At 42.7% G+C, this 15,778-nt stretch overlaps 2 protein-coding genes across 6 annotated transcripts in view; one reads left to right on the top strand and one right to left on the bottom strand.

Annotated features, from left to right (window-relative positions):
- Positions 1-789: 789 nt before the first annotated feature.
- Positions 790-11,462, bottom strand: zbtb48 (zinc finger and BTB domain containing 48). 4 transcript variants are annotated; one of them, XM_061686215.1, is made up of 12 exons: positions 11,097-11,462; positions 9,941-10,039; positions 8,731-9,419; positions 6,282-6,550; positions 6,098-6,203; positions 5,360-5,452; positions 5,194-5,280; positions 3,376-3,530; positions 2,889-3,025; positions 2,644-2,808; positions 2,483-2,571; positions 790-1,614 (listed from the first exon to the last, which is right to left on the bottom strand). In XM_061686215.1, the coding sequence occupies exons 1-12, from the start codon at positions 11,212-11,214 to the stop codon at positions 1,396-1,398; spliced, it is 2,226 nt and encodes a 741-aa protein (XP_061542199.1). In that variant the 5' UTR covers positions 11,215-11,462; the 3' UTR covers positions 790-1,395. The 4 variants fall into 4 exon arrangements, with proteins under 4 accessions (XP_061542199.1, XP_061542213.1, XP_061542222.1 ...); XM_061686229.1 differs by having other exon boundaries at positions 9,941-10,007; positions 11,097-11,179; XM_061686238.1 differs by having other exon boundaries at positions 9,941-9,980; positions 11,097-11,174.
- nol9 (nucleolar protein 9) overlaps positions 11,202-15,778 on the top strand; it is a 21,138-nt gene continuing 16,561 nt past the window's right edge. The window contains exons 1-5 of one of the 2 annotated variants that reach the window (XM_061686250.1): positions 11,202-11,755; positions 11,880-12,335; positions 12,406-12,616; positions 13,657-13,787; positions 14,002-14,137. In XM_061686250.1, the coding sequence (XP_061542234.1) occupies positions 11,913-12,335; positions 12,406-12,616; positions 13,657-13,787; positions 14,002-14,137 (901 nt within the window). In that variant the 5' untranslated portion in view covers positions 11,202-11,755; positions 11,880-11,912. The remainder of the gene's footprint in view (positions 11,756-11,879; positions 12,336-12,405; positions 12,617-13,656; positions 13,788-14,001; positions 14,138-15,778) is intronic. The other variant, XM_061686259.1, reaches the window with a different exon arrangement.

Genomic DNA, 15,778 nt, shown 5'->3' with positions numbered 1-15,778 from the left:
TTTAGAGGTTGCTCAAGACTTTTCACACATGTATACTATACAAATTATGAGTTTTCCCATATCGTGATAAATTCTGCTAGAATGTATAATCGCTAAAATGTGTGCTCATGGCATTACTGGACTTGTTCGACCATGCAGTTAATATGTATGGATTATTGTGGACCAGTTTGGTAGTTAGTTACCTGCATCACCAAATGAATCAAGCCATTGTTGGGAGTTGAAGGAGTCGCCAGTTCACCAAAAGGCCCAAAACACATACAAATCGCCATCAAATCTCTTGACACGGCCTGTGACAAAAAACACCCTAAACTTCTTTAGATGTTTACGCTTAACCACAGACTTTCCCCAAGGCTGACCCTGATATGTGGGAGTCTTGAGATGCTTTTAAGACTGCATAGGAAATAACACACAGCCTGAAGTGTGGCAATGATTCGGCTGACAGGGTTGTCGCTCTCATCAAGGAGTACAACCCATAGCTGTCAAGTGTCCTGTTTTGGCCGGGACAATACCGTATTATACCCCTCTGTCCCGCCGGCCTCCTGGATTAGTATAAATCTCCCATATTTTAATGGAAACAAAAAAAAAAACAAATTCCTCGGACTCTCCAAACTGAACTGTCACTCGCATCGCGAGAACTGCCGCCTGCAGTAGCCTGGTGGCAGTTCTTGCGAGGTTAGTGCCGACAGCGGGAACAAACTCGAAAAACAAATGAGAGAGATGGATGGGCGTGACAAAGAAGGCATTGCTGCCCAAAAAACAGGTTCTATAAATATTTAGAAAAATGCGACAGTGAATTTTATTTTCTAAAGAGCAAGATGGGGCACAGTCATGCATTTTGTACGATTTGTAACATGGATTTTAGTGCCTCACATGCACTAAGCAGCTGCACTGGCTAGAAGCATAGAAACATGTCCAGGCTATGGGAACATTTGTGATTAGAAATACCACCGTGGCAGACCAGGTAATAAAGGCGGAGGTTAAACTGGCAATGCTGTCTGCCAAAAACAACGTTGCTTTCACCTTCTGTGACGACTTCAACAAGTGTGTAGCTGAGATGTTCCCTGACTGTGCTATCGCACGGAAATACTCAGCAGGAAAAAACAAGGCAGCACAAATCATCAAAGATAAGTTGAGTCTAATTAAGTATGAGTATTATGTATGCGTATCCCGAAAAAAAATTCCCTTATTTTCACATCCAAAACTTGACAGGTATGGTATAACTCCTTGTTGACCAATAACGTTCTGCCAGTTTTCACAAACCCTCGGATTCCCGGATGCGAGAACGAGCACAATAACTATGATATGACAATCAGAGGCGGTTCTGGCAGGGAGAGCAGCACATAAATGAGATTCTCTTCCATGTCCAAAGTTGTGTTTGCGGTACAAAGATGTGCTCTACTCGATCACCACTGTCACCACGCAACTGGACCCCATGCCAGCGGATGCGCCAGCAACCGCTTCCACAGCGACTGGTGTGGCCTCTCCTGGTTTGGTGGCGTCAAAGTCACCCGGACCTCCGTCGTGCTCATCCACGACCACGTTCCGCAGTTTCCTCTGTCGCGGGTTGTAGTTTTCGGTCCGCTTGTGGATCTGAACGTGTCGACGCAGATGTGCCTAGGAAAGAAAGCGTTTCTCTTGACTGCACTGCTTCTGGTACGAGTACTGTGTGTGGCTGTTATGATTATGATTATTTTTTTACAATCACATTTCAGCCTCCAGAACAGCGCATTATTGAGAGATTTGTTGAACAAGAGAAGGCCATGCGTCATATGCTGGGTCCTGGCAAAGCGGTGAGGTAAGGTGCTAAAATCAGTAGCAAAGCCCTTGGTCCTCTGTTCAGAGTTTTCGGATGCACTTTCAGGTCAGAAAGTTGTCACAGTGTCCTACCTCAAACCTGATCAGTCATTGTTCAACACCAGTTGTGGCAGTTAAGTCTGATGACACAGAGCTAACCAAAACTATCAAATAAACCATTTTGGACTACCTGAACACAAAATACAAAGGTGGCATTGAGCTCTTAAGTTTGGCATGTACACTCGACCCCCGCTTTAAAAACCGCTACAATGACCAGGTTGAAGCAAAGAACACCTTCCCAACACTGTCAATAAGTAACATGAATTTGGTAAGGTATTGCCCATGGTCCTTCACAACATTTCCACATCTCTGCCTCTTCTGCAGTTGCCTCCAGCTGGGGTGCTTTCCATCCCATTCTGCAGCATTACCTGACAATTAGCGAACATGTTTTTCTATATAATCTAGGTCAGACTGGTACTTAAGGTCAAATTGAAGGGATGCATTTAAGGTTTAGAACTGCCTCCAGAAATGTAGCTTCTGTGGACACTACCGCGTTATGTGACCAGGAAAGTAGCTTCGCTACCGAAAAGCTATTTGAGGTTGAAAACAGTGACGTGACGACGCTACTTGTAGCGCCGCTCCTGCCAACACAAGTGGGCTCTGCTTTTTGCCACGTGCTGTAGCATACCTGTCGGGTAAACTTGTAGCCACAGTCATCACACTCGAACTTCCTCATACCCTTATGGCGACGCAGATGGACCCGCAGTTGTTCTTTGGCTGGTAAAGGATACAGGCGGAAGTAAGATTTGCTCGTCTTTCACAACACTTGAGCAGAGGCGGCGTCCTTACCTTTAAAAGTCTTGTTACATATGTGGCAGCAGTGGGGGCGACCCTCTTCGTGCTTGCTAGCCTTGTGGCGAAGGAGGGCGCCCTTCTCTGTGAAGCGCTGCTCGCACACGTCGCAGGGGAACGGCCGCTCGCCCGTGTGCGTCCGGTGGTGTTTTTCGAGGCTAGCTGTCGTCAAAGTAAAGCAGGAGTTATTGGCGCAAAACCAAAGATTCTGGCCGGCGTGGCGTCCGTCGGACGGCTGCTACCTTGCGTGCGGAAGGTTTTGCCGCACAGGTGACACTGGTATGGTTTTTCGCCACTATGTACGCGCAGGTGCATGTTGAGGTTGTTTTTCTGGGAGAAGGCGTGGCCGCAAATGCTACAAAGGAAGGGGCGCTCGTTTCTGTGAGAAAGAAACAATAAGAAGAAAGATTTGTTCACAAATTCCAGGATTTTTCAAAACTGGAAACTTTCCATCGAAATTAATGGGAATTAACCGGAATTTACCAAATTGAACGTTGGCTCTTAATAGGGAACTAAAATATATTTGGTGAAAATCTATTTTTTTTGCATAATCTTAACTAAAACAACCAGATTTCATGCAAGTGCAGTTAAGTTGAACTGCAGTAACAGTGGCATGTCAGAGTGAGGGGCTTGAGTGGACCACTTTTAGGGCCCCTCGTCAAGTCCTCCCTTGGCTCGCACTACTTATGCACAATCTAACACAATAATTAGAAAAAAGCCTGGTGTTACCTGTGGATAGCTTTGATGTGCATCTGCAGGCCATTGCGACTGGACGCTCGATGGCCACACTCCTCGCACACAAACGGCTTTTCCCCGCGGTGTTTGGAGGCTTCATGCACTCGCAGCTCATAGCGGGTCCAGAAGGTTTTCGGGCACTGTGGACACTGACAGAAACATCTTGTTTTTTTTTCAACCCCGAAAACACTACATTCACAAATAAACTTTTTCTTTGGCTCAAAAACATGGAGCAGCCTCAACAAGTGGTGTTAAGAGAAGAACGTGAAAAGGGAAGAAAATGAACATTAGTAAGCAGCCTCACATTTTAAGCAGAGAAAAGCCTCCATGAATGGTGTCCTCAGAGCTAGACAGCTGTCTTGTGTCACATTGTCAAAAGAGCTGAGTACACCAAATAAACATCTTCAACTTGCTTTGCAGTAGTCATAAGAAAGAAAACAATGTTTTTCATTGTTTCGTTACAAAACATGTCTGCTTTCGCATTTCCTTGGAGGCAGAAACCAGACCAATAATTAGCACATGCTAACACTTGTGAACATCCATCCGTTTTCATGACCGCTTATCCTGTTCAGGGTGGCAGGTGAGCTGGAGCTTATCCTAGCTGATTTAGGGCAAAAGGCGAACTACTCCCTGAATTGGTCGCCTGTCAATCTCAGGGCACATATGGAGACAGCTCATTGACACGCACAATCCCACAATCACTGAGTGGGAACGGAACCCTCGCTGTCTGCACCAAATTCAGTGACGCCAGACGTAAACAATGAATTGATAAATAAATACAGTATTAAACGTTACATAGTGTTTAATTGGCCTGGGCTGACTCATTCCCCGTACAGTTAACTGAGGGTAACCTCTACATTACCCTACTGGCTGCCGGCGTGAGCTCTTTTGCAGAGTTAATGATGGGCATTCCTCTAATGTACCATATTAGGCCATATTTAATCGTCTATGCTTTCTCTGTAGTTTAGATGTACAGTGGGTGTTTTTTTTAACATGTTTTTTGTGCGGATTACAAACTTAAAACAAACTTCAGACATACAGTATGCAGGAAGTGATAATCTATGAATGTATATAGTTTGGTGGACATCCAAATCAGGATTGATTGGTGGAGGTCTCTTCTCTACTACAGTGTTTCCCAAACTTTATTCAGCCAAGGGACATATTTTATATGAGAAAATAATATCACGGTCCATCACACAAACAAAGGTTACAAAAAAAGTGGATACACAGGCCAATTATGTACCTCCTGCCATCGGGTGGAAGAGCATTTAATTGTTCTGTTTCAATAGATGAACAAAGATACACTATTTAGAGTGAATAAATTATTTTGGGACCAATTAAGTGAAATTGGATAATTCCCCATGGCACTCGTCTAACCAAATGAGAAGAGTGAACCCTCGCTTATTCGCATTTCGGCATTTGCGAATCGGGAACGTAGCCTCCGTTATTAACTGAAAAAAAAACCAACTCATTTAATTGCTGTTTTTCGCTCAGATCAAAGCCATGTCTAATATAAAATATTTAAACAAAAATTAAAATATTGCTTTGCCGCAATCTGGTAGAATCTTTGTGCCAAATAAGTACAGCATCTTGTTGAACTGGGAAACGAAGCTTCATTTTGTCCAGCCATAGCCTTGTCTAATTGAAAAAAAAAAAAAAAACTGCTTTGCTGCCATCCTGTGCCCTCTATAAGTAATTACAACCCTTTTTGGTTCATCAAATTGTGGGGGTTCAATGTACATATGACTTTAAAAGTATCGCTAGGCCTTTCATTTGAATGCAATTATTATTCAACCGGAGCGATCAACTCACAGCATGTGGTTTGGGGTAGCCATGGACCTTCATCATGTGACACATCAGGTGTTTCTTGTACATGAATTGTTCAGCACACTGTGAACACTGAGGAATAAAAACAACATGTCAAATATGAGCTTTCTCTTTACCACACGGGTTCATGTCACTCTGGCGTTGGCGCTACCTTGTAGGGCATCTGTTCGACATGGGAGACGACATGCGCACGCAGCTCCTCTTTGTCTTTAAATGACGACGAGCACGTCCGACACGTGAATGTCTGGAGCGAGTAGCAGAAATGTAACATAATTCTCCAATTAAACGCAAACAAGGTGCTGAACGGCAAAATTTACAACAGGTATTTGTTCCATGAATGGACCAAAACATTTTCTGGTTCAATGAGAATTGTTTTTTTAACACTCCTCTTCATCATGCGGTTCACACTTTGACATCATGAGAACAAGATGACACTTAACAATTGATTAACAGTACATCACCATTGTGAGGCTTCACACAGGATGTTCTCAGAGGGGTGTGGTCACAGAGTGCCATTAACAGGTTGCAACAGAGATACAGGGAGAATTGAATTGAAGTGACAGAAAGGCATAGAAGTGGAGGTCCTTGGAAATTCTCATGGACCAAATGTCTGTTGTGAATTTTGTCATTCAGCTCCTTGTTAGCGAATAGCAAGTCATGGAAGAAGTACTGAAACATTGACTAGTTGGACATCTGCATTAAAAACTTCAAACTTCGTTTTGTGAGTAGTGTATGTTGGTTACAGTCTGCTTGCATTGGGGACATGCAGCAGACCAAAGAAATGGTAATGTTTCGTACTGATGGGCCTTGTTAGATGTTTTCTGGATGACTGCACAGATGATGGTAAATGTGGTGATGATAAAACAATAAGAGCAATTGTTGTCCTCACCTGTGTTGCAGTACAGTGCCTGAGCTCATGAATTAAAAGATTCTCTTTTCTGAAGTAGTGCTTTCCACATTTATGGCAACCAAACGGTTTCTCGCCAGTATGACGTCTTTGAAGCACAAAAAATAACATTAGACAAAAATTGCTTTCGGTACCAACAAGAGAGGATTTGGGGACCAGCGCCTACCTGTTGTGCACTTTGAGGTAATATTTGCTCTTGAAGACTTTGTGACAGACTGGACAGCGCACAGAGGATTCTCCCTCCGCCGTTTCGCCATGGCCACTCTTGTGCGAACTGCGCCGACATCGTCGAGAAATCGGCGGAGATGCTGCCGCGGGACTGGACTTGTGGGTGGGAATGTACTCCTCATCAGAGTCGCAGATGGTCCTCTCCAACGAGTCGGTTTCGTCCTCAACTGTCCCTGTGTCATTAATGTGGCTCGGCAGTTTGTTAATCTGCAAGTGGGCAAAAGAGAGACTTATTCTTAATAGCTGATCCTGAGGTTATAATTGTTTTGGATTTTCTGTTAGATTTCGTATTTAGTTTGTTTTGAGCTTTTGTTTGTCAAATTCAGTTACTTTTACAGAGGTTTTGCTAGGTTTTATTAGTCTTTATGTTTTGAAAATACTTGGGTTTAATGTAGTTGTTAAAGGTCACAATAAGTATTGTGTAATAAAAACTCAACACAGACACGATTGTAAAAAATATATATTCAGTTAGGACAGATGAACAAAAAAAAGAAAAAAACAGAAGAGTCAAAATAAATGCATTTTATAACGACCAAATAGGCTTATGTATGAGATAATTGGACAAAGACGAAAACGAAGGACATTTCACAAAAATGTGTTGTTTTTAATTACTTTTGTGACCACAAAATTATTTTCCAGTTATTTTTTTAATTTACATTTTTATTTTTATTTCGTTAGAGCGTCAGCCTCACAGTTCTGAGGACCGGGGTTCAATCCCCGGCCCCGCCTGTGTGGAGTTTGCATGTCCTCCCCGTGCCCGCGTGGGTTTTCTCAGTTTTGTGGTGACGGTTTTCGGTTGGGTTTACGTTGACTCTTCAGAAAATTAATTCATCCATCCATCCATGTGTTCCTAGTCATACAACAGACCAAGTTGGCTCCCTGCAAATAGATCATCTTTTTGTTCTACTAAACAAGCCCAGATTTTACACAGAGTAAAGTACATTTGTGACTAAACTCGACAAGATTTCCGTATTCATACATTTTATGATATTTGTATGATAATATTTGATATTTTTTTCAAATGTATTAAAATAGGTGCTTTGGCTCAACAAAGGTCTACTGGTCATACCTGAATGAGCTTGGTTTATCCATACAGTTCACTCTATAAACTTCATGTTACTAGCAGCATTGATATACTGTCTGCTTCCAGTCATGTCCATAAACATTGGGACATGAACACACTTGACATCTTTTGGGCTCTAAACACCAAATCAATAGAACTAAATTGAAACTAACAACATATGCTTGCTGCAGACTTTTAGCTTTAATTTGAGAGTATTTACAACCAAATCAGTTAAACAGTGTCGGTATTACAACCTTTCATGTTTTTGCCTCCCACTTTTTAAAGGCTAGCTTCCTTCATGCTAGCGTCGCATATCCTTAGGTGAAGCAAAGTTTCTGTGTTAATCCAAACACCTCAGTCAGTCTCGAACATTATAACAATACCACATCCATGGTCCTTCTTGGAGAAACTCGTTCCTTGCGCCGCCTCCATCGGCAGGGAAAGGAGGGTCGTCAGCGTGCGGGTACTCTGGTTTCCTCCCACATCCCAAAAACATGCGTGGTAGGTTTATTGAAGACTCTAAATTGCCCATAAGTGTGAATATACGTGTGAATGGTCATTTGTTTCTATGTGCCCTGCGAATGGCTGGCGACCAGTTCAAGGTGTACCCGGCCTCTTGCCCAGAGTCAACTGGGATGGGCTCCAGCACGCCCGCGACCCTAGTGAGGATAAGCAATATGGAAAATGGAATGGGTGGATGGATCAATTTGATGATTTTATCTAATGAAAAATCTAAACTTCACTACCTCAAGAAATCATTGAAATTAGGTAAGTCGTTAAAGTTGTGTTGCCCTTCTGAAAGGTAATGCAGTGTTCCACTTTTGGAATTGAAATCCTCAAATGAACCCATCCTTCCATTTTCCAAACTGCGTTTCCACACTAGGGTCCCGGACGTGTTGCAGCCTATCCCAGCTATCTTCAGGTGAGAGGCGGGGTACACCCATAACTGGTCGCCAGCCAATCGCAGGGCACATATAGACACGGACAACCATTCTCACTCACATTCACACTGTCACTGAGTAGGAACTGAACCCAGGCTGCCCCCACCAAAGTCAAAGTGTCTCAATTTATTAAAATGCATCTGGCCTGCCATGCAATTCTAATAACTAATAAAACCTCAGATTATTAAAAATAAATAAATAACTATTTAAACATTTAACCCACAGATACACACAATATTTACTAAAAGATTTCTTTGCATCATATTTTTCAGAGATTTAGAATGGCCATGGACTACAGACTATAAAATCTGAAATGGGCCCTGCTCAGAGTCGCTGCTCTAAAAGCCTGAAATCATCAAACATCATCAATTCTTGCTTTGTACCTGTGTTTGACCTGTTGGCTGCTCAGTGTTCTGATCCTCGTCTTCAGCATGTTCTCGCTCTGAAAAATGAGGCGGGGCTCCCTCGCTGCCCACGACATCACATGCAGTGTCTTCATCAGAGATCATCCGTCTGGGCCCTTTGACCACTCGGCCCGAGCGGGTGGTCGCGGTGGCGGGGACCCTCACGCCACCTACGACCCCCTCCAAAACGGACTGCTCTTTAGCCACTGTCAGTTTGTTTGGCTCATCACCTGAGATGGAGAAAACCTCAGAATTTGTCTTTCTCGGTCTGCCTCGCCCTCGCTTGAGAAGAGGGACCACGTCCCTGGGTTTGTCCCTGAAGTGGTGACACATTGCGAGCGCTTCAGGGACACACAAACTGGACGCTGCACTCTGCACCTTGTCCAAGACGCTTGGATCCAGCTTCAGTTCCCCGGTGTAGACAAAGTCCAACAGCAGCTCTAGGCCCTCGCTGGAGCACTCTTGAAGGCAAAACTCCACGTTGGGTGAAGCGGTGGCCATGTTGTCATTCTGGAAGATTTGACTGAAGCAGGCCAGGACGCTGCGATGGGCAGCGTAGACAACCCCGTCGGTCACTTTGAGCAGGGCGTCACAAAAGCTCCCCGCTGCTCTCTGCTGGTTTAAAGTTGACAGGACACGCTGTGCATGCTCAGCGGCACGCATCTCCACTGAAACGGAACAAAAACACAATGTAGGATGCAACTTATGACATGAAACACTCTTATAAGGTCATTAAATACATCCAGACATCCATTTTCTACAGCAATTGTATTCATTAGGAATGCGGATGAGGTGGAGTCTATCCAAATTGACTTTGGGGGAGAAGAATACACCCGGACTGGTCGCGAGCCAATCATAGGACAGAGACAAACCGTTCACACTCACATTCACAAAGATAGTGTCTTCAAGTAACATAATTAACATGAAAATTTTTGGAATGTGGGAGGAAGTCAGAGTACCCAGAGAAAACTCACACAAGCACAGTGAGAAAATGTAAACTCCACACAGGTAGGCCAGAGCAGATTCAAACCCTGAATCTCAGAACTGTGAGGCAGACTTGGTAACCACTTGTTCACTTGTCGTAGCGCAGTGGTACATGCTGCTACCTTTCATGCAGGTGGCGTGAGTTTAATTCCACGCCAAATAATGTGAACTTTTGAAAGTTCCAATCATGACATTGGATACCTACCATGTGTCACAGTCGACGTCATTGCCACAGCACATGCCATCTGCAGACAGATATGGCATCTGTAAAGCTGAATGCAACAGTTGAATTTAGAAAGCGCTGCTGTATGCAGAGAAGAGAATTTCAACATTGCACAAAATGAATTAAGAATTCAATAATATGCATGCATTTTTAATTGCGTCGAATCAAACTCCAGTTACTCCATATTATTGTATAAGGAAATTTACATTTTCTATTTCTCTCTTTTCTGCTGTTTTGGTCTGGTCATTACCTGACTTTTTTTTTTTTTTTTTTTTTAATCTCAACAAGGGTTAACGTGTGGTTGACAAAACCCAGCAAATTGGATCAATATAATTGCCAATTTTATTGGTATTTGGATCATATGCATCTATCCTCTGTATCCACTGTTTTATTTGAATCACATTCAAATTTTGTGTGAAAATTCATCTTGAAATGTGATTGACTTAACACAAAGATAATCGGTCTGCTTTAATGGAGGACTACAGAGATCGAAGAACAATTACTGTTGAGCGGTTGAAATTTCAAGGATTTTGACAATTTAAATTAAAGATCTCTAAATGATTAATCAATTATCAAAATAGTTGTCAATTAATTTGACAATCAATTAGTTGTTGATTAACCAATTAATTTTTTCACCTCTACACTTGACCTATTAGTTATTTTGATAAATGAATATAAAAATGAATTAATATATTTTAAGTTATTCTAGGGACAAAAATGTCTAAATGAAAAAAAATACTATAGGAGTCTTGATAATGCAAATGTATATGCACAGCAGTCCAGAACAAAGAACGGAGCTGGCCATACTTTGACTAACGCTGAATATTCCACGTTAGTATCCTATATGACTGTAAATTTACAGTCGTAAACGATTGAAGGATACCCAATGGGATAGCAGTTATTTCCATCTTATCTACAACTTTTAGGAAATAAAAAAAAAATATTCAAAAATTAAACTTCTAAAACTAACAAAGTAAGCAACCTTACTTACGGTGAAAAAAACTAGTAGTATGCCAACTATTAGAAAAAAATAGTGTCGTGCAAAACCCTGAGCGCCTCGACGTTTACGTCCTAGCATGTATTTTCAAGACGCTCCCTTAGCATGGCTGCTACGCGGCAGCTGCTTTTAAAGACTTACCACAAGACTGATGAAATTTAACGCCGACCTGTAAATATTCCAACAAAAATCCGCACCCGCTAATGCTGCTGAGGCAGTGTATCTTGTGTTTGGAGTAAAAGCGCAAAAGTAGCGCCATTCATCTACCCTGTTTTGCTTCTTGTAGGCCCCTAAAAGAAAGCGGATGTGACGTTTCTCACAACTGAACTCCTGAATAGGTCAGTTTAATGGTTGCCCACCAGTATAGACTGACAGACTATAAAATCTTATATCAACAAAGTGAGCGCTTCTATCAGAATTGTACTTTGGCATATTCCTACCACGATACGACTAAAGCAAATATCAGGGTTGCGTTTCTAAAATCACATCCTGTAAATAATATTAGTCCGGGAACATTCTTGGCCACAGCAAGTCGTCTGTTGTGGCTCCCTGGTCCACATGTTAGCTAGGTGGCTAACCAATACTTTGGGAACAGACGACTCGTTATAAACCATTTGAAGAGGGTTTGTAGTCGAGGGGGAGTTCTGAGCAACTTATACATGTGTGCATTTTGATTTTAACGTAGTTGCAGGGTTTTTGGTTTTTATTTTTTTTCGCGTGCGAAGAACATTCGCTGGCGATGCAAAGTTAGCGAGCCCCGCTAATTTCCCTTTGCCTATGCCTGCGGTTCCTGTTTGAAGGTAAATTGATCTAAATCTCAATGGTATGAAAACGCTAAACCGGAATATATATATTTTTTAATCTTCTAAATATCCGTGCGGTTGCATTTTATTTGAAAATAATATTTAATATGCTTCACTGTAGTGCTGATCCACCAAACAGCCACTCATCCACATAATGAAGGCTAAGAGAGGCAGCCATTCAAAGGGCAGTGCGACGTCTCAGAAGTGGAAGGACGTGAGGGGTAAAAGGTGCAGGCCTCCCAGCAGCTCCTCTGACCTCAACTCCAGTCCTGTCATGGTCAGGATAATCAAGGAGACCGTGAAGAAGAAGCCCAACGTGAAGAGACTGAAGAACAAAACAAAGTCTGTGTCCGGGAAGACTGTTCCTCAGACAAAGTCCTTCACCAATGGGGACATGGATTCCGATGAGTTTCAGGACTGGAAGGAGTACTCCCAGTCCATCCTAGTGAATGGGCTAAAGACGCAAGGTACCAGGGAGGATCCGCATACATGTCGACTAGATGGAAAGTCACTCCATCAGTGTGCAGAGAGGGACGATCAGAGGAAGCACGCAGTGCTAGTCATGCAGAAGGGACAGGTATGCTTCGGGGCATCTTAACATCGCGTCAATTTTACATTTTGTCACATATTGGCCTGTGTTCTTTCAGGCCCTGTGTTTCCGCGGGAAGTGTTTTCTGACTTGCTTGTATGGACGCGTGGAAGTTATGGGCTTCACCATTGAGGAGGGCCAGCAGTCGTATCCACTCTTCTCTCCCGCCTCACATTGTCCGCTGACCATCACAGCTACGGAGGGCTGCGATGACAGCAGAGACCACAAGAGTGCGGCTACAGACATTCTGTGCAATTACCTACCACCCGGTAAAGGAGCTGGATCCTTGGCACTATGTTGTTGTCCTCGTGGTCACTGCTTCTATAAATATGCAGCTGCATTACCTGAAAAAAATGCTGTTTAACCCTCAATTTGTTCAAATTTTTAAACAGTTTTTTTCCATAGGAAATAAAGGAAATATAATCTGTTCCAGGATCAAACTGACACCATCATAGAGAGAGTTTTGTTAAAAAAAATACATTTGAACTTTGAAGTGTAAATAAACTAATATAAACAAACAAGTTCATTAATTGTAATCTAAAACAAAATTAATAATCCTTAAAGCCTCTTTATAGTCCCGCGCGGCCAACAGCACCCATTTTGCATCACGTGACTGACTCATTGTGCCCCTATGCATCACTTCACGCGCACGGCAAAAATTGTTGCAGAGCGTAGAATGCCGCGGAGATCATCTCTCGTGATTGGTCTGTTTTGGTCACATGCTGTGATGACGTACTCAGCGTTCCCCTTGATTCCACATACCACCTACGCCGCTGCCTTTTTGATCGATTTTGCAGCATAATTAAACGTATCATCTGGTCATCTCGGTCCATTTGTTCTCGCAGACACTGACTGTTCCACGGTCGCCATTGTTGTTGCTTTGTTCCTTGTTCCGGAATGGAAAGTGAAAAACACCTACCGGAAATGGCCAAAAAATGCAGAGGAAACTCCACCCTGGTGTCCTAGCCAATACCAGCCGTAGAGACACCTCCGACTTGGATGAGAACTGCAGTACATTTTCAAAACTGCGCTCGAGTATAAAGGCAAACTGCGCGTGGGATAGCCGCAATGATGTCAGCGCGGTCACCGTCCACCCGAGTGTAAAGAAGCCTTTAGTCTTAGTCTTTTAGTCTTAACTTCAATGGCAAAGGCATCATATGAGCAGAGTTAAATTCAGGGTTCAAACTCGGTGTACATATTATACCTGAATGCGTGACTCTTGATTAGGATTTTTCAACCGTGGTTGAAGGGTTTTGGTTCTATTGAGTGTCATTGCAGCTGTGTATTATTTTTGAACCTGTCTTTGCAGCGTCACAGAAGAAGTTGCTTAAAAATGTTGTTTCCAACTCCTCCATCATCCTGCTGGAGCCCATGGAGACACCGTTGACACGCTTCCTATCGAGCTTCGCCGATCTCAGTACCCTGTTCGATCCCCCTGTGGTAAGATGACTCCCTACTCGCTGTGTAAGTGTTCTGTGGTTGGCTGCAAGGGATGGGAGTCACCGTGGCCACTTGCCGCCTGCTAAAAAGCTCCACGTTCCCGTAACTTAATTAGCCTGTGTGGCACGTGTGCATCTGTGTACGTTCTGCGTGACACGTTGCACGTGACAGTAAACATCAGTAATGTAAGCTTCCCTCCGACCAATGTTTACAGGGAGAACTAATGTCTGCCATCCTGGACACGCCCCTTAATGGCCTGGGCATGGTTCCTCTGGTCAGCACCATCGAGGGTCTGAAGGTGTCGCCAAGCTGTCGGGAGTCCCTCGACGCGGTGGTCAGTGCCTGCAGAGGTAAAACCACTCCTTCTAGTGTTCATTTACTTGACATATTTTTAAGTAAAAGCAGGGTATATAAAGTTTTGCAATGTTTGTGTTTTTAGTCTTTTTGCAGGTTGGGTTTTCACAGCTTCCACATTCTCATTAGAATCCTTAAAGGAGACAATTTCACAATTTAAAACAGTTCCCAGGTGTCTTCATAACGTGTCACATAGAAAAAGCTAGTACCCATAAAGACAATAATAGCATTTTGACTCATGGAAGCAGCAGTTCATACACTATACTACTGCGTGTATGTGTATGGACACAACACCAAACAAAAATACTCCCTAAGTAGGGTTGGGCGAGTAATTTAAATTTAATCTTGATTTTGGCTTCTCGGATTATAAAAACATTATAATCGAAGAAAAACGATTAATTTGCTGCAGCGGTGGTTGTGCCAGTTCCTGCATTATACATGTACCTTGAATGCACCCTGTGATGTAGCGTGTGACACACGTTATTCTGCCCTCCCTGAGTGTACTTTAAGATGTTTATTGACACTCCAGTTGGAGTTAACTTGTAAAACTAAATGCACAACAAAAAATTACACACATTGTATATTAAAATACAAGACACACATCGTTTTAGAAATCACCATCTTAAAAGCTATAGTATGTAACTTTTGCCCCCCCAATCAATTTCTGCAATACAACAAAAGCACAGCGCTGTCGCTTCAATATGACATAGGCAATGCATGTAACACCCTTTATATGTGATTATACAACATTTTTACCATGTTTTGAAGGACATGAGTCATTTCTGTGCTGGGCCAGTGAGGGATTGAATAGGGCATTCACTAAATATACAAAATAAGATACTGACTAATATAGCAAAATGTTAGAAGAGCTGATTGGCTTCGTCATCATTGTCATCTCCTCTAGTTGTGGCTTGGGTGAAAATGACTGTTTGTGTTTTTTTTAAACAAAAAAAGTTGTGGATTATAGCTTTAATGCTAACAGTCAATGGAAGCCCTATTGACGGGCTCGCTAAAATTAGCATTAGATGACGGCACAGAATAGGATTAACATTATTTCTGTATGCTAGGTGCCACAATATTTAATTTTATTTATTTTTTGACAAATATATACAATAGACAATACAGTCACCCCAGGCATGCCAATGTTTTTGTCTATGGCTGTACTTGTTTTTATTAGTTTTTAATGTCAATTTTATTGATATTATTTTACTTTTTACCAATTTATTTTCTGGATGTTCTTTTAAGATATATTTAGATTTGAATTTTGGTAGTTAAATAAATAATAAATTTCAAAATCAATGAATAATTGTGTTTATTAATTGTGATTGCAGTGTGAACTGGGTGGTGGCCGAGGTGGCCGACCAGAGCTGTGGCCATAAGGTAGTAGGTGCCCGTCGTGGCGGAAATCCCCGAACCCGTTGGTGGACACCAGCGATGAGGGATGCCGTCAAGCTGAAGAAGGAGTCCTACTGGGCCTTTTTGGCATGTGGGACTCCTGAGGCAGCTGATGGGTACCGGCTGGCCAAGTGGAATGCAGCTTTGGTGGACGCTTAGGCAAAAACTCAGACATGGGAGGAGTTGTGGTGAGGCCATGGAGAACGACTTCCGGACGGCTTTAAGGGAATTCTGGTCCACCA

This window comes from Phycodurus eques, chromosome 1 (assembly GCF_024500275.1).
Source record: "Phycodurus eques isolate BA_2022a chromosome 1, UOR_Pequ_1.1, whole genome shotgun sequence".
Taxonomy (NCBI): Eukaryota; Metazoa; Chordata; class Actinopteri; order Syngnathiformes; family Syngnathidae; genus Phycodurus; species Phycodurus eques.
This window is presented reverse-complemented; position numbering and strand designations above follow the sequence as displayed.